The sequence below is a fragment of the Phlebotomus argentipes genome, unplaced genomic scaffold (genome assembly GCF_947086385.1).
Source record: "Phlebotomus argentipes unplaced genomic scaffold, Phlebotomus argentipes genome assembly contig_27, whole genome shotgun sequence".
Taxonomy (NCBI): domain Eukaryota; kingdom Metazoa; phylum Arthropoda; class Insecta; order Diptera; family Psychodidae; genus Phlebotomus; species Phlebotomus argentipes.
The window spans coordinates 309,737-328,635 of record NW_026776200.1 but is presented as its reverse complement, the minus strand read 5'-3'; the positions used below and the strand labels follow the sequence as shown (position 1 = coordinate 328,635).

The 18,899-nt window shown below is 43.7% G+C and overlaps 1 protein-coding gene across 1 annotated transcript in view; it reads left to right on the top strand.

The window, feature by feature from the left end:
- LOC132264517 (cell adhesion molecule Dscam2-like) overlaps nt 1-18,899 on the top strand; it is a 66,018-nt gene that overhangs the window by 46,808 nt on the left and 311 nt on the right. Inside the window, exons 7-20 of the mRNA XM_059764752.1 lie at nt 5,235-5,311; nt 5,457-5,646; nt 6,802-7,146; nt 7,891-8,163; nt 9,033-9,160; nt 9,248-9,384; nt 9,698-10,738; nt 11,333-12,500; nt 12,567-13,617; nt 13,903-14,052; nt 14,222-14,547; nt 15,201-15,273; nt 15,880-16,029; nt 17,314-17,488. Coding sequence (XP_059620735.1) covers nt 5,235-5,311; nt 5,457-5,646; nt 6,802-7,146; nt 7,891-8,163; nt 9,033-9,160; nt 9,248-9,384; nt 9,698-10,738; nt 11,333-12,500; nt 12,567-13,617; nt 13,903-14,052; nt 14,222-14,547; nt 15,201-15,273; nt 15,880-16,029; nt 17,314-17,488 — 5,284 coding nt within the window. The remainder of the gene's footprint in view (nt 1-5,234; nt 5,312-5,456; nt 5,647-6,801; nt 7,147-7,890; nt 8,164-9,032; nt 9,161-9,247; nt 9,385-9,697; nt 10,739-11,332; nt 12,501-12,566; nt 13,618-13,902; nt 14,053-14,221; nt 14,548-15,200; nt 15,274-15,879; nt 16,030-17,313; nt 17,489-18,899) is intronic.

Here is an 18,899-nt window from a genome sequence, read left to right as displayed (position 1 = left end):
TTGGCACGAGTGCGGGAATTTTCGCCGGAAATTTGGATTATATTTTTTTTTACACTCTCTCTCTCTCTCTCGCTGATGCTCTAAACCACGCACGTTCTATGAACAATTGCTGGCAGTTAGAATTCAGTATAGCAAATCCAGATTCTTCTCTAAATAATCAAATTAAAAAAATAGATAGAAATATTGAAAAACAATCATTTCATGGAGAGATAAGAAAATGCAAACAAAAGTAGAAAATAAATAATTGTGGATTGAAATAGTGAACAAAAAGTGCGAAAAAAGACTAAAAAATTGAAAAATTATCTTCAAAACTTAGAAAAGTTATTGCTTAAATTGTTTAAATATAAACTAAATATGAAATAAGCCTGGGAAAATACCATTTTTAATACTAGGAAATTAATATTAATAGATTTGTAGAATCAAAGGCATTTTTTCACAGAAAAAATTACAAGAACAGTAAAATTTCACTTATATTTCCAGAATTTCCTAAATTTTCCACAGTAAAAATTAATAAATTTTTGCATATTAATTGTATTCTATCAAATTTGTAGCTAGTTTCAAAATTTCATTCTTAATTTCCAACATTTCACGAAACTCCAATAAATGAAAGTTGTCGTATCAAGCGTCAAAAAGGACAAGAATTTAACACAAGTTCAATAGAACGTTGGAAAAAATATCATTTGATGATATTTTGATATTTTGAAATTCCCTTTCGCGGAACTTTTTGTCCCAGAAGAGGAAAAGCTGAGCAATTTTCCACACAGATCCTGAGCTGAACGAACTGCTCGTACATCACATTTGTTGCCCCAAAGAATCACATACAGGGATATTTGCGTGAAAAAAAGGGCAAAAGAGGGATTCTGTATGCATTGTATGTTGAATCGGTGGCGAAAGGATACAAGGTTACATAAAAGGGGAAGCGGATTACCAATTCAAACGCGTCCCAATATAGTGTGCGCGCCTTCTTTTGCCTCTCCTTCGAAGATAAATCACTGGCAGATGTTTGCCTGAATTCAATATTTGCCAAAACATCATGAAACATATATGGCGAAGCCCCAGGAGAGCAAGTGATGATCGACTTGAGCGCTTTCGCAGTTCCGATAAGATTTGTGCGTTTTTTATTCCCACTCACTTACTCTTCTCGCACTGCCTGAGATGGGTGAGATCGGACCTTTTTCCCACCCCCCCACCCCTGCATCGACGAGCGCCTGGGCGCCCAGAAACCCACCCCCTGTCATGCCATCGACATGCAGGGTGTATTAAGATATCCGGAGAGGCGGCAAAAGGAGCTTTCAGCACGCTGTTGCATTCGGGGCGCTCATCCGCAGGGGCGGACGAGCAGAGGGTGGATTTCAGAGCATTTACCCCATCGTGTGATGCCTCCTCAACCCCTTAATGCGATATAAATCCGATACAGTGTCTGAGGATGGAATCTACATGGGTTGAAATTGTATATTTATGAGCTGAAAATTATCATGTGAATTGCTTTTTGCCCACCAAAAATACATCTTTCTCTCTCACTCTCTCTCTCACTCTTAGTTTAGATGAAAACTAATAAATATGCCAATGCATGTTAACACTCTCCGCTCCACCCTCTTTCTGCCCACACTTTTCCTTTCCCTTTTTCCCCCTTCATCTTCGGGGGCGGAGAGAAATATCGGACGCGATGGAAAGAAAAAGCTGAAAAGCGCAAAGTTACTTCTGCACTTTGTCGTTTTCTTTCATGGTGGAAAATTAAATTAGAGTGTAGAAGAGATGAAAGAGGAAACATCGAATTATGAAGATTGGAATCGCCCCCCTTTTTTCTGTTCTGAAAGCACTCTTTTTGCCTTTGAAATTACCATAACGATTTTTGCTACAAAAAAAATACACTAATTCTCTTGATTTTAGCAGTAATTGGAGTGCAGAGAATACGATAATGATCTTCTTCTGTGCGAGAAAATCTGGTGGAAACTTTGTAGAGAGTCTCGAAAATGTATTAACAATCCATGCTTGGCTGATTAATAAAACACATTCTAAATAAACCCTTTTGAAAGCTTCGCTTATGTAAAAATTTCCATAATATTCCATGAAAGCTTTTACTAAGAAGATATTTCAAGAATTCACGCACGAGTTTCACCGTATAAAAATACACGCTAAAAGCATCGCTTTCATGTGAAACATCTTGAACAAATATGAATTGGCGAGATTAAAGAGAGATTAAGTGGGCATTATCAGCACGAAAGTTGTGAAATTTTTGACTGTGGGAAGAAATATTGCAACGTTTGCCTCTTTTGTCCCACTCACATCCATCTTCCCAGAGAATCTTCGCTTGCCCAGCGCAAGAGCAGCACACGAAAGCTCTCTGTAATAATTTATTAAAGCACATCAAGAGGGTGGACAATTTTTCCCCCGCACGGCACATTCTCTAATATCATTCTCCTGCCGGCGAAATGGAAAATAAATAGAATCTTATCACTTAAGGAGAGTCGCTCGAAGCCATTTAAATATCAGATTTCCTTTCTCTGCTGTCTCTCCGATTTGTCCTGGGCGCGAAGGGAATGCTGCGAGGGACAAATTCCACAACAGCGAGAGAGAAAAAAAGGATCTCGAGACGTCCATATGGATTTGTGTCTCATCCCCCCAGAGAGAGAGAGAGGGTGGCGTGATGACTGGATTGAGCTTGAGCGCGGATAAGTCAAAAATTCACACTTTAGCCGAGGGTGGATTTGCCAAGGAGAGCAAAGGCCAAGTGTTAGGAAAACACTGCATTGCCATTTAGCATGATATATTCATGAGTTTTCCCCGTTTTAGGATTATTTCACGTCGTCACCTCGCTTGACATTTTCGCACATGACGCAAAATGGGGGTGGGTGGGGCGGGGATGGGTGGCAAAACATGAGCTGAGAAGAGGATGGACGGAAGTGGGTGAAAATTTCAACCCTTCTCAATCATTCACTTTCCCAACACTCCACGCCACTCGCATCAACCCTGCAGAATCCATTAATTTATTCACTGAAATAATGCCCCGCAGTTGTGAAATATTTCTCATCAAAATGCTACTGTGAAGGATCATAAATGTGGAAAAGCATATGGAGGGCATTTTGCTCATCTCCGCGCCACGCTAAGCCAGCACAATCACGCAAAAGCTCCATCATGTTGCTGTTGGCCAATAAATTTGTGCAAGAAATCCCAATGAAAAGTGTTTGGAGAAAGTGAAGAACTTCAAATGGTTATCAAATGCCCAAGAGCTTTCCGGAAAATTCAAAGCTCGTCAATAGACTATATATTGTCAGCTCAAGAGGAGGTCTTCTGTGCTCAAAATGTGCCCAATCTTCATCTGTGATCAGCTGTAAATATAATTAAGGCGCCCAACATCAAAGGGCGTCTCTTGTCCCCCAAAATTCACCCCCGCAATTTGAGCATTATTTATTTGTTCTCACGCAAATTGCACAAATGCCATCGCTTGAGTGTTGACTTTTCATCTCCTCCACATGCACTTCCATCAAGATTTCCACTTGTTTACCCCATCTAGTGGAATTGCTTGTGTTGGCATTTCGACAATTGAGAAATTTCCTCATTACTCGTCGTAAAAGCATTTCATTGGGAATCAATGTGACTTCCGTTTGAGTGCGCACACACACACACGGCAGGAAATAGATTTCCAGATTTCCACTTCCTCCATAAAATTTATTTCTATCTCTGGTGCGAGAGAATTTTCTCATCTCTTTGCCTTCTTTCGCGGCATAAATATTGAAAGGCCGCGGAGAGGGTGAAATGGAGAGGAAATGGCTGAATGTATTACCGGCAAAAATAGGTAGTCGCAGGGTGAGTGGAGGAGCTTAAGAGAAAAATTCTGTTCATAAACCCCCAAAATACCAATCATAACTCTCTTTTGGGAGCACTGTGCGGAATTTTCTGCACTTTCCCCGACCACACACAGAATAACTTTGCGCCAAGGGGAAGAAGTTACGGCCGGAAGTGGTGTACATGTCAGAAGACGTCTTAGGAACTGCTCAAATATTCACAATATTAGTTTTATGAGTGCTTTTCTGAAGAAATAGAGTTATTCTTTGATATTTCATTGACTTTTAACCTAGAAATATTCACACTTGTGCTTTTCTAGGTTATGTGACTAGTTTAATACGGATTTAACCTGCAAAATCAACAGTTTGTATGCTTAAACTATTGACTTCAATCCAAAAGACCGCCAAGAAAAAATCATACATTTTCATGCATAAAATGTCTCTATTCTGAATTTTTGGAACTGCGAATTGTAAAAAATCACACATAACCTCAAAAATAGCATTTCTGACATGGAAAATATTCCCTTAGAAGCTGCTTTTTAAGACTTTGAACTCAAATTGGGTTAAGAAATCTTCTATTTTAACTTCTGAACGGAATTTTTGGAGATTAACTGATATTTTTAGGGTATGATCGAAACAAGAAGCGATTTTCAAGTAATTTGCTGAAATGTCATAAAGTGGTGTACAAATTTTGGCCACATTATCTCTGCCTGGATATGCGTCAGGCTTGGAGAATAAAAGCTCATCCTTGTGCGCGTTTGAAGCTATTTTTAAGCCCAGGGGAGCTTTCTCAGTTGGCAAATGAGTGGCCAAGCATGCATAAAAGCATCGTGAATATTAGATTGCGAGCTGAGGAGTGGCAAATATTCCCTCGATAATATATACATATGTACATATATAGGCAAAAAACACAGCAGCGTGAATTCAATCGCAGTTGAACTTTGTGATACAGCGTTTCGAGCATGTGTTAATTATGAATTTGCCAGGGCTTATGGCACCACCACCAGCAATTGGCCACAGTCTGGGGGTTTTTGGGTGGGCGATGAATTAATTGAAAAAGCGAATTTTGATTAATTATCGAGTGCGCGCGACGCGCCATGGTGAAATTGATGTGGTCACAATGTATTTTTCAATCATTTAGAGCGAAAGTGGCGCAAAAATAATCAACTCAAATCTGCACTCATGGAGCATTTTATCAGCAAATTCACAGCATTTTTTCCAAAGCCATAGAGAGAGAGAGAGAGGTTTGCATTTGCAAAACTAATATGCAATCAATCATGAGCTCATCGCGTCAGTGGGTGGGATTTCAGGGGCTCTTTTTCCACCCCCCCAACGAGGAAAAACTCCTCGGGAAAGGACACACTCGTCGAATAACTCTCTATCCCTGGTAATTAAGTGGTGAATGAAAGTGGGGTGATTAAAATAGAAAATTTCCACTCTGCATTTCAGTTGTTAATCAGAAGTACACGGTCCAGGTGCACGATGAATACGTCATGACGGGAAATACGGCGGTTCTCAAGTGCCAGGTAATTAATTAGGATAAAATTCGACCGCGCGGAATTCGTGGCAAAGTTATTGCGCACACATATTATGCAAAATGCAAAGTCGGGTGGAATTGTGCTGGGCAAAAAAGCTCCTCACGTATTGTATGCTGTGTTTGTATGAATTCAGGTGCCGAGCTACATGGCGGACTACGTGATGGTGACGGCGTGGGTGCAGGACACAGGGATGCACCTCTATCCCAACACCGACATCGGTGGCAAGTACACCGTGCTGCCCAATGGGGACCTGTACATCAGCAATGCCGGACCCAGTGACGGCTTTAAGACTTACACGTGCCGAGTGGTCCATCGACTGACAGGTAAATCCATCATTTCACCTGCGCTGACTCCACTCCAAACAGGAGATTAAAGCTCAGACCTCATTGACTGTGCTTCAGGACTTGATGAATGATTTTTTCGAGGGTTGTTTGAATGCAAAAATCTACAATTCAATGCCTGGAATTGTATTTTAAGTGAAATACAGTGCCATAAGACGATTTACAGCAGTGTGATTTCATGCTTTAAGCTCTCTATTCATACACATCCTCAAAATACGTTCAGTTCTTGTGGAAAAACTACCAGAATTTGTCGATCATGTCAATTGCATTGTCACGTCCATTACCCCAAATTGACAGTGTTTCCACTCGAGCAGCGACACCTAATCTTATAGCATTTTGCCCGCAAACCGAGAAAATCATATTATCTCCAATTGATATTTAACAGTGGATTTTCTGCACCACTAATCCCACCCCCCATCCCCAGAAATAGAAAGATTCTGCGGATTTCAGAGCGTCATTTTAAAGTGCAACTTCCAATCAATAACAACCCCCCAAGTTGCAATGGCACGAAAGAATTGCTGGTGTGTTTAAAGCTCTCACATTGACACAAAGCATTATATATAGGGGAAAAGCTCTCTGTGGCAGACAATTGTGCTGGACTCTGGGGGTGATTTTATCCGCATTATCGTGCGTCAAATCACCCGATTAAGCAACAAGACAAGCCATCCAGTTGATAGTTTGAGAGAGAGAGTCTGTTGGTGGTAAATTCAATTAAGTCACACTTGAGCTTGAGGAGTTTTCCGCACTGTCACGACCGCTCTTCGGCGCTCTCTTTTCCTCAATCTTGGGCGAACAGCCCCAACCACCCCTGAGAATGGGGGTCTGTCGCAGCCGTACTCTCAATCAAATCCACGCGACAAAAGGAGGCAATTTGCTAAAGTGATTATGGCGGTGAAGAAGAGCTGAAGCCAATTTCTCTGTCGTGCATTTTCTCCGCATCTCATCACTTTAATTACTTGTCTCCTGTGTGGATTTATCTCGTCGTATTTGTCAGTGTTTTATCGCCATCCACACCCTTTTCCCAAGCGTGATTAGCTCTCCTTTTGTCACACCCCCAGTGGAGCCCCATAATCCCCACGATGCGGTGCAATATTGTGGAAAATTGAACGCACACACCATTTTCAACCCCTTCTGCAGGTGAAATGCAGGTATCGGCGTATCCGGGCAGGATCATCGTGACCGAGCCCAAGGGAGTCGTGCAGCCGCGGATTAACGTTGAGAAGCACTCGTCACGCCATGTGACGCTCAACGGACACATCACGTTGCCTTGCGTGGCCCAGGGACACCCAGTGCCCACCTATCGCTGGTTCAAGGAGGACAACGAGCAGCTGCTGCCCGTGCAGCTCAGCGACCGCCTCACGATTCTGGCGGCGGGTCTGCTGAAGGTCCAGAAGGCGCGCCTCGAGGACACCGGCAAGTACCTCTGCTGGGTCAACAACTCCGCCGGCGAGGAGACAATCCAGGTCATGCTCACTGTGTCGGGTAAGGAACCTAACCTCACTTTTCTGATCCTATTTCACCGCTATATCACTAAAATAGGCCATAAAGTGAGCTATATATTCAATTATGCTCAAAAATGTGTAGAAAAAGCAAAGGATTGGATTAATAAGCTCGGATTTAATTAAATTTTGAGGTTATAAACCTATAAAACGCAAATTTATGGATTTGAGCTTACGGAAGTGAGCTTTTTGTAGTTATTTTCGCCCTTAAAATGGTAATTTTTGCTGAATTCCCACATTTTGCAGTCATTTATCTTCTAAAAGTGTCTTAAATTGATTGCATAACCTCAAAAATACAGAAAACTCTGTACATCACATGGTTTAATATCTCCCTCTTGTTACGCATTGCGTCTCAGTTGCTTCATAAATTATCATTAAGCTCTTCTAATAGTTCACACGACAATTTCCCCGCGTCTAAGGGTGTGTTCAAACTTTCCTCGGCGCGCCAATAAAATATGGAGTTTAATTTCACATTAAACCCTCGCCCAATATCGACAGAGTGGAAGAGAGCCTTGGCAAACTTTCACACAAACTTAAATTGAAAGCAACATTGAAATTAATAACGGAGCCGGAGATGGAGTCATGAAAATTTAAGAATATTGCTTTGGAGGATTCCATAAAATTGCACTGGAAGCGACGAAGTCGCTTGGAAGCAATCTGGGGGTGGATGGATGCGATGGGAAATGATGTCTAATGGCATTTCTGGTGTTGTTTCACACACGAGCAGCTCCGCTGACGGCCCACCTGCAGCCGCAGGTGCAGACGGTGGATGTGGACAGGGACGCCCACTTGCAGTGCATCGTGTCTGGCTTCCCCGTGCAAGACATCGTGTGGCTGCACGATGGGAAGCCAATTCTGCGAGACAATAGAATTGAAATTCACTCTGAGCCACCGCGAATCATCATCAAGCGGGTGCAGAAGGACGACCAGGGAATGTACCAGTGTCTTGTGACAAATGATTGGGAACAAATTCAGTCGACGGCTGAATTGAAGTTGGGAGGTAAGCAATTTTTCCACTCACCTCCTTCTTTTCCGCCTCTTCTCAGACAACGATCCTGGGGCAGAAAATTGTCCTTCCCACACGACTCAATGGACATTTGTGGCAAATAAGACACTGAACACCAATACAGAAAGGATATATATTATTTGGGGTGGGAGGAAATAGAGAAAAATTGCCTCAATTCATAAATTTTCCACCCAAAATGAGATAAAAATCGAGGGGCATCGCGCATAAGAAGAACACAGATATGTTCTTGTGTTCTTTATTAGTAGCTTTTCATTCTACATTTTCATACATCACAGGAAACTGGATGAAAAGAAGATTAAGCAAGTGAAACTTTCTGTTTTTCTTGCTGAAAATTGATCATAAGAATGCAATTTTGTATTTAACCGAAAAGTTTACTTGAAATTGTGCTTTGAATTGCTGTGTTTCTGCTGCTAAAATTTGAGCACAAATTTCAGCACATTTTAGCTGAAAGAAAGTCGATTTTTAAATGTTTCCTGGTTTGGTGGAAAACATCCTCAATATGCATAAGCTTTATTGTTCTTAATCCGAATTTCCCTGTACAAAAACTCTTCCCTGAAATTCTCACCATCCGAAAATCCATTTCACCTCCTCCGCATTGGGATTTAATTAATTAATACACGGAGAAGTTTGCCAAACAATGAACTTTTCTCCCATCGAATTGAGCCCCTCGACGGGACATTTTGAACGGCCAAAGAAAGCGCTGAGAAAAGTTCCTCCCAATGGAAATTCACCCTCCCTTTTGCCGAGTGAATTTACGTATATATCGTGGAAAGATTGTGTCTCTCGGGTTTGGCTAGAGAGAAAGAGAGAAAATTATGTGGTATTGTTGATTCACTCCCCAGATGCATCACCGGAACTTCTTTATTGGTTCTCGGAACAAACACTCCAGCCAGGACCGACAGTGTCTTTGAAATGTGTCGCCACTGGGAATCCCCCGCCGCAGTTTCAATGGACATTGGACGGATTTCCGGTGAGTCTGGCATCCGCTCGCATCTTTGGCGCTAACAATGCAAATGACGATGGAACGCTTGGTTCTCCTCTCCTTCCCCACCCACAGATCCCGGACAGCTCACGCTTCCTTGTCGGACAATATGTGACCATTCACGACGACGTGATAAGTCACGTCAATATCTCCAACGTGAAGGATGAGGACGGCGGCGAGTACTCGTGCACGGCTCAGAACAGCATTGGCAAGTGAGTGTGACCAATTGGTCGATCGATAGAACCTTCTAAGAATTCCCCCAACAATTATTTGTACAACATTTAAATAAATCCCCCCAGATTCACAGGTAGAAAAGCTCATGCTTCCCTTTTCGACTCTCCCTTTAAGTCTATATTTGAGTTCAGGGATACACAGAAAAAAGAACGGCAATAAATCAATTATGAATGTAAGATATTTAAATTTAGATTCATCGCTTCTTTTCCAATTCAATTGCCATTCAGCAGAATTTTTTCTCTTGCTTAATGTCCTAAAAATAGCTTCGCTTTCTTCCCTTCATCTCTGCAGGGTTTCCCACAGCGCCAAGGTGAACATTTACGGGCCGCCTTTTATTCGCGAGATGCCAAAGATCACGGGCGTGTCTGGGAAGGATCTGGTGGTGAAGTGTCCAGTGGCGGGATATCCGATTGACAAGATCCACTGGGAGAGAGACGGCCAGACGCTGCCCATCAACCGTCGGCAGCGCGCCTACGCCAACGGGACGCTGATCATTGAGCAGCTGCAGCGGCTGGAGGACGCCGGGACGTACACTTGCATGGCGCAGAGCCGGGAGAAGCAGACGGCGCGGCGGAATGTGGAGATTCAGGTGCTGGTGCCGCCCAAGATAATGCCCATTCAGGCCATGACCAACATGCTGCGCGAGGGCATGCGGGCGGCAATCTCCTGCCAGATCCTCGAGGGCGATTTGCCGGTGAGCTTTCGCTGGGAGCGCAACGGGAAGCCCGTGATTGGGACGGGCAACGAAGTGATCCGGCGACTGGATGAGTACTCAGCGAGTCTCGTGGTGGAGCACATCTCCTCGGAACACTCGGGCAACTATTCCTGCATCGCCAGCAACGTGGCGGGAACGGAGAAGTTCACAGTGCCGCTGACGGTGAATGTGCCGCCAAAGTGGGTCATCGAGCCCAAGGATTCCGCCGCTCAGGCCAGTCACGATGTGATGCTGTTCTGCGAGGCGGACGGCTATCCCAAGCCCACCATCACGTGGAAGAAGGCGATAGGGAGCAGTCCGGGGGAGTACAAGGACTTCCTGTACGAGCCCAATGTCGTGCAGTACGCCAACGGCAGCATCCACTTCAAGAAGATCACAAAGGAGAGCCAGGGACACTTCCTGTGCGAGGCGAAGAATGAAATTGGCTCGGGGGTGAGCAAAGTGATTTTCCTCAAAGTCAACGTCGCCGCCCACTTCGCCACGAAGAACAAGCAGATCTTCATCGCCCGCAGCAAGCAGGTGCACATTCAGTGCAACGTCCAGGGCGACACGCCAATCGACCTGAAGTGGCGCATCCAGAATTCACAGCAGCACCTCGATGAGTCCATCGACGCCAGGTGAGTGTCGCCAAGAGCCAAATCCGCGCGTTCCAAGGGGAGAAATAGTGCGCCTCGCGTCTGTACACCACTTCTCGTCACTTTCAAAGTTTCTGTACAGAATCCCAATGACTTCAGGCACTTTTAAAGCGCCTGGAAAAAAAGGCATTTTCACTTCATTTCCAACCAATTTATCACTTTCACTTCCTCTAAACTGTACACCATTTCTTGTCCAATATTTCTCCCTTGGCGCAATTGAAATGCACTTCGAGACGTGAGGCCAGAATGTCTGGCAATATTCCTGATTCACTTTCCGTAATTATTGCACTGTCGTGGCTTCGTAACCTCGACTGGATCGTGTGATAATTTACGAGCGGGAGGAATTAAGCGAGTTCTCACAATGTTTTTTCAAGCCGGACGTAAAACACCCCAATTGAATTTGAAGGCGGAGCGTGGCAGTAAAAACCACCATTAAACCCCCATTAATAGATAAAAGTCCGAACGTGCTGAATTCCAAAGTGGCTCCTCAGCTGCATAAATCACCAAAGCTGCTGCTGCAATGAATCTCAAACTGACGAGCTTTTCCACCCTCTTTTCTTCACCTCATTCGCACAGGTACACGATCAGGGAGCAGACTCTGGACGATGGAATGGTATCGGAATTGGGGATTTCGCACACATATCGTCAGGACACAGGCATGTACATTTGTCAGGCGAGTAATGCCTTCGGACAGGACGAAATGTCCATCCACTTGATAGTGCAGGAAGTGCCAGAGCCACCGAAGAATCTGCGAATCAACGCCCAGCAATCACGGAGTCTGCAGCTCTCGTGGAGCACACCATTCGCCGGCAACAGTCCAATTGAGGAGTTCCACGTGCAGTACAAGCTCATTGCGGACACGTGGCAGACGTCGGAGAGGATCACGGTGAGTGGATCGCAAACGGTGATCACGATCTCCAATCTGAGGCCCGCGAAGACGTATCACATTCGCATGGCGGCGGAGAATAAGTTGGGAGCGTCGGATTTCTCGGAGATTGTCCAGGTGACGACACTGGAGGAGGTTCCGTCGGGGCCGCCGCTGAATGTGCGCGGCGAGGCCAGGAGCTCGACGGAGGTATTTGTGTCGTGGGAGGCGCCAGAAGTGGATCATCGCAATGGGAATCTCCTGGGCTACTACGTGGGCTACCAGATGGCCTCAATGCGCACCGAAGTCAATCCCACGCAAGGCTACAACTTCAAGACGGTGGAAGTGCGATCGCACTTCGGCGGCGAGACAGCTCTGGTGAATCTCAACAAGTTCACTCAGTATCACATCATCGTGCAGGCCTACACGAGCCAGGGCAGTGGACCGCAGAGCGAAGAGATCCTGGTCAATACCCTAGAAGATGTCCCCACCAGTCCACCTGAGAGTCCCAAATGCGACGTTCTGTCCTCCACTTCGATCTACATCACGTGGTCGCCGCCGAACATCGATGGTCAGAATGGGAAGATTAAGGGCTACAAAGTGTCCTACATTTCAGTGGAGGATCTGTACGAGAAGGATCCCCACATGGTCAAGTCCAACAACCAATACCTCACTGTGGACAATCTCAAGAAGTTCACCAACTACACCGTCTGGGTCTTGGCCTACACCAAGATCGGCGATGGCGTGAAGACCAAGCAATTCCACTGCCGAACCCACGAGGATGTCCCATCAGCGCCGTCAGCCATTAAGGCCATCCCAGCATCCAGCACCAAGATCATCGTGTCCTGGCTGCCACCGCTGAATCCCAACGGAGAAATCGTGAGTCTAACTCCCAGATTAACACAATGCTAGCGCCTGTATTCATTCCTTAATCATCCTTTCCAGACTGGCTACACATTTTACATGTCCGTCTTCGAGGGTGGCCGCGATGAGGGGACGCACAAGAAGATCCTGGGACCCTACATCGAGATGCACGAGACGCAGAGGCTTCAGGACGGAGCGACTTACCAATTCTGGCTCACAGCCTCGACGAAAGTCGGCGAGGGTGAGAAGACCAAAGTCGTGACGGTGCAGCCGAACAACAAAGTTCCCGCCAGGATTGTGTCCTTCAGCAGGAAGATCGTCACGCCGTGGAAGCAGGATCTGGTGCTGCCGTGCAAGAAAGTAGGCCTGCCAGCGCCCGTGACTGTTTGGCGCCAGGACGGACACTCCATGGACACGAACTCCAGGAAGTCCATCGCGAAGAACGGCACCTTGACGATCCGCGATTGTCAGCACGCCGATGGCGGGAACTACACGTGCAGCGTGGAGAATAATTGGGGGAAGGACGAGATTCTCTACCATCTGGTGATCAAGGTTCCGCCAGATCCGCCCAATCTCACCGTCGTCAACACGTACACGGACAGTCTGCTGCTGGAGTGGACGGACAACAAGAACGGCGGAAGTCCCATTCTGGGCTATGTCATCAACTACAAGCGCGACAACGGCGATTGGGAGGAGCTGCAGATCGACTCGAAGACCAATTCACACTTGCTGGGCAATCTGTGGTGCGGCACGCGATATCAGCTGTACATCACGGCGCTGAACAAGATCGGCACGGGCTTGCCGTGCGACATCGTGAACTCCTTCACGAAGGGCAACGCGCCGGTGCAGCCCAAGCACAGCCAGATGATCACGAACAACTCCACGAGCGTCACGTGCTGGCTGGACTCCTGGGGCGACGGCGGCTGCGGCATCCTGTACTTCGTCATCGAGTACCGGCCGTTCGGGCGCTCGCACTGGAACATGGTGGCGGGTCACGTGGCGCCCACGGAGCGCATATACACGGTCAACGACCTTTCGCCGACCACCAAGTACCAGCTAAGAGTCACGGCGCACAACAACGCCGGATCCACGATGGCAGTTTACAACTTCACCACGCTGACGCCGCAAGGAAGTAAGTTTGGAGGGTTTTCGAAGGACCTCAGAAAGGGTAGAAAACAGTGAAGAGACATTTTCTGTCTTGAATTAATTGAAAAAGGCTAAATTCTTAATGAAAACCTCTAAATACGAAACTTTTCGACTATGAAATTCAATTTTAGACATGTTGATTGAAGGTTTAATTGATTTAATGACTGTTTTTGATCTTTATTAAGTCATCTGTGATCGCCACTCTTATTTACCCTTTGGGACTGAATTTCCGGCTTAGGATGGAAAGTGTAAAGTTTTCCTGTGCTTTCAGTCATCTATCCAGGCGACCATCCACCTTCGGTGTCGCACAATTTGGGCGAAAGTTCCTTCTATGCAAACTTCAAAGTGCTCCTGCCCGTGACACTCTCCATTCTCATCCTCCTCAGCCTCATTGCGGCGGTTCTTCTCATCCGAAAACGAAGTGAGTATAACAAGCACCGAGTGGGTGGAGATTAGGCGAAGTTCTTCGCATTCTTTTGCCTCAGTGGAGAAAATATCTCTCGAAATACTCTCTCGAGATGTTTGCGGGGAAACTTTTCCAATGAACTTAAGGAGGATTTTAAAGTGTGTTTTGTCCCTTCGTGATGTAGAAATGAACGCACAGAATCGAGTGCCATCGTCATCGATCTCAGAATCACCCTCGCTGGCCAATCTGCAGAACAAGGCGAACAGGGATCAGCAGTACTTGGCCGTGAGGTGCAATCAGGGCAGCAACAGGAACAGCAATTCCGCGGATTCGGGCAGCTTTAAGGCCGAAGGCAACGAATACATCGAGGACATCTGTCCATATGCAACGTTCCAGCTCAACAAGCAAACCTACAGCGAAAGTTCGTACAGTGGAAACGTCTACAGCGGTCCGTATCACTCCGTTCGCGGCTCCTTCGTCTACCACGACGTCAAGACGGACAGCTATCACGTGAGTGTGGGGATGAAGCTAAGGGGGAGATGATATGCCCTAAATCTGTACACCATTTCCTGACACTTCCACCATTCCTCCGCAGAATCTTAAACACTTTTGAACACCTTTGAAGGCATTTTTCATTGACCTCAGTGTCCCAGGATTTGTTGAAATGCTCAGAAAAACTCTCATCATATTGTGAGGTTAGAAATCCACTCAAGAAATTGTTCTTGGAATAATTTAAATCCATTAGAATCCGAAAAATGAAGAAATATAGCAAATATTTGCCATTTTAAAACACGAACCGAGAAAATAACTAAGCAAAGAAACATTCTTCTACACTAAAATGATATTATTTGAGGTTATGATTGACTTTTAAGCTCTTTTTCAAGAAATATGAAGTTTTTAGAACAGAAATACTCAACTCTGCTAAGAAAAAGATAAATATTCTTAGTTTAAACACAAATTTGATAATTTTGAGGGTTTTTTAATCATCAAAATCTGTTTAAAGCCAATCACATAACCTAGAAAAGCAATAAAATTGATTTTCTTAGGCAAAATTACTCAGAAAATGCCTCAATTTCGTAAATATTTGACCATCTTCCAATTCCTAACACTCCTATAATGTCTGCCCATTGAATAGAGCCTAACTTGTTGATCCTTTGTTGCAGAGCAAGGAGCCTGAGTACACGAAAGTCCGCCGAAAAGGTGGACGTCTGAGGGATCCACATTCGGAGAGTCAAGGTTTGTCATACAGCAAAAGCTTTCCACTCATGTTGGCCTTTGAGTTAGCTTTTCTCCTCATTTTCGTTGACTCTTCATTTCTCATTGGGCTTCATGTAGTTGTGCTTGATTTTTCATTTCACCCCCTTTTAATTTTGCTATATTTGATTTGGTGTAGATGCAAAATTCTCATCCTCATCTAAATCATCAGACACAAATTGATAGTGAAAGTTGTTTGTTGACCAAATTGGCAGGTGTTGATTTTGAGAGCGAAAGCTTTCACAAAAAAGACAAGAAAGAAAAAAAAGACAGTCAAGATAAAAAATTAGAAGATCATTTATGTTTCTTGTGAGCGTCCTGTGAGTCGTTGCGCATAAAGAATTGGGCTAAAGAAGAAGACGTTATCAAAATTGTAGATTTGGCAGTTTTGTCACTGAAAATCTCCCCCCAAAAGTTGTTTGAGTTTTCTTTAATTTGTTTACCTTGTGTGACACAGATTTAATATATATTAATTAGGCAGAAAAAATCTGTTTCTGTTCCTTTTTATTCCTTCTCAAAATAATGACATTCAAAAGCTCTCATCCATGGCAATTGTTCTAAAATCATCCAAATACCATCAAATTTTAGAATCGGACAATCCAGGTTCAACAGATTCCGAAGTGAGGAAAATCTTAACGCTTCACATACCAATTACAGAATACGACACCTTGGGCTCCGAATCCGACAACGAATTGACCTCTCGGGCTGTCAATCAAAAGAAATATCGACCACAGAGAGGTAAAACTTTCACACCCTCATCACTGATCATTCTCGCCATTATTCATTCTCTCTCCTCCCCCCAAAAAAAACCACCCTCCATTCGTTCTTTTCTTTTCTACTTTCAATCACCACCCACAGTCATTGTGTGTATGTTTTGCCAAAAAAATGAAGAAAATATGTGTGTGTCCACTTCTCACATTGTTGCCGAAGGAGATTCTCTCTCTCCCACCGCCCAAGAGCTCTCCTCCTTGCCACCAGCCGATGATTGACCGCTGCGTCCTGGCCAGAAGTCGATTGAGGAGTGTTGTTGAAAAGTAAATCTCTTGAGCAAATCACTCCACACAAGCGAGTGACTCTTGATTTGCAGCATTTTTGCAGAGAGAACACCACATTTGCTCTCACATCACATCATTGCAGCTCTTTCTTACCACATTTACAGTGACTTTAAGTGAGACGTTGATGGCAGGAGAAAAGTGACGGTGAAATTATTGAATTACGTCCACCAACGTCTCACGGGTTTGCGGATTTTGGTGTTCTTCTCAATTCCGTGTTTGAACATTTTTCAGGGGGTGGAATTTTTGTGTCTTAGAAATCTGGGTGTGTTTGACAGATTTCTAAGTTTGCATTTGGAAAATACTCACTGAAAACTCAATTTTCTGGGGCAGAATATGAATTCACGAATAAAATCATTTCTCTGATTGCAAAGAGTGTGATAAATTAAGCATTTGCTGTTGAAAAGTCGCTGTTGAATGTTCCAACTGAAGTATACGCTTCACTGGAATTGTCTTTCAACTCGCAAGTCGGCAAAAGACACTCTGAAACAGGGAATTGCAAGAAGTCAATTTTGTATGGGAATCAATGAACCGTTGAGCAATATTTTCAATATTTTTGTACAATTAGACTATTAGATTATTGTGCAATAATCGAAAACGCTATTAAAAAATACGACACAGCCTTTATTCCAGAGAAAAATGGAGGAAAGTAGATTTCCTTTCCGGACACATTTTTAGCAGAGAAATTCAAGATTTTTGTGTTTAAAAGCATTTGGGGGTAATAAATAAATATTTTCTGGCGTTTTTCGTCTTCTATGACACTGAAAACCATGAAAAAATGGAAATAATCGAGTTTTGATCACGTAATTTGAACGTCTTGCAATCTCCTGTCCTGAAATGTGTCTAAAGACGCAAAATTTCCGCCTCACCAGAGATTTCATTCACCAAAAACACGAATGCGCAAAAGTGTGTTAAAATGCCCAGTTTTGCATCGAATCACGCTCTGCTCCTCTTGTCCTTTCCCGCACAGATTCCCAGGATGAGACGTCATCATCGTCGGAGAATTCGCCGTCGAACATATCAACCAGGAAGGTGAAGCCACCCTATGTGGCACGGAAGGGCGCCAAAGCCACGCAGAATCTGCCAAAGAGACACGTTCGCAGCTCCAGCGGCTACTCGAGTCACAACGAAGAGACGACATTCAGGTGAGCGGCAAAAGACGACAAATTGGATAAATTCTCCCCCCGCAGAAACCACCCACTTCCCCCAAAAACACCACCCCCACAAAACACCACGGAAAAAGTGGCCCCGATTGAAGATTCTTTTCTCTTCTTGTTCAAGCATCAAAAGAACTTCACACCTTAATCCTCACGATCTCTCTGCTCACGATGAGCTCTTTAGATTCTGAATGTAAGTCAATGGCAATATTTTGCACTCAAGCACACCCACTTTTGTCACATCTTTGTCTCATAATACTCTGTCAATGTCTCAAAAACTGCACACGCGAACGCGACCAAGAGAATGCTCGGAATTCACCGCGTATTTTTTGTGGAATTTCCTAAAGTAATTGCTTCTAGGGTTTATTCAATAACGATAACTTATTTGAGTTTGCCCTCGAGAGAAGAAGTGCTCTCAATCATGCACACTCTTCAATAGTTTATTTTTCTCTAGATATATATATTGCATGGAATTTCAAGGAGTGGCGCAATTGAACTGAAAATCAAGAGGGAGATTTTGTGGTTTAGTTTGAAAGTGTTTAAAAATTACAATAATACGTTTTTCAACGCTTATTTCTTATCAGATTAGCTAAATTATTTTGATTCTCTTTCAATTTTCACTTTTAAAGAAATTATACAAACGCTTTTCTAGGTTATGTGAACAAATTTAGACCAAAATAGCATTCCAGCACACTAATTCTTACGGTTGAGCCTTGTGTTTAGCTGGAAACAATTATAATTAATCACTAAATCTCTTTACTGAACCTTTAGACTGAAAAAAACAACGAAAATGCGTTGACATAACCTCAAAAATACAATTTCGGAACACTTTCTAACTGTTTTGAGCTAAAAAATCAGCAATTTTGAGTTTATTAACTAATTTTAACAAGATAAATTCTTCTAACTTTCATCTAGAAGTGTTCTAAACCAAGGTTTGAACGGTTTCTTGATGATATTTTTAGGTTATGGACAGGTTTTATTGGATAAAATTACGAATATTGTGAGCTGAAAGTGTTTTGCATGCAAATTGAGAAGTTTCGGGACATTATCTCCCCCTTGATGGAAACTAATCCGCAAATTTATTGGATTAAAATGTCGAAATAAGTTCAATTTAATTTCTCATTCTTCAAACCGGTGACAATCCAATTATTGTGAGAATTTTTCTTATAGCAATAAATCAAGCATGTTCCTTAATTACAAACTCCTTTAATTATCTCTAGTCTAGGATTTCTTGCTTCCTGTCGAACTTTAAATTTGTTCATTTTAATCCACAGAAAGCAATTAACTTTTGTAATTGAACTAAAAAGTCGTTTTGTTGTTGAAAATTTACCATCAAACACTTGCTTTTCTCATCACTTGATTGCCATATTAAAGTTTCAAGGAGTTTTCCCAGCTCTTC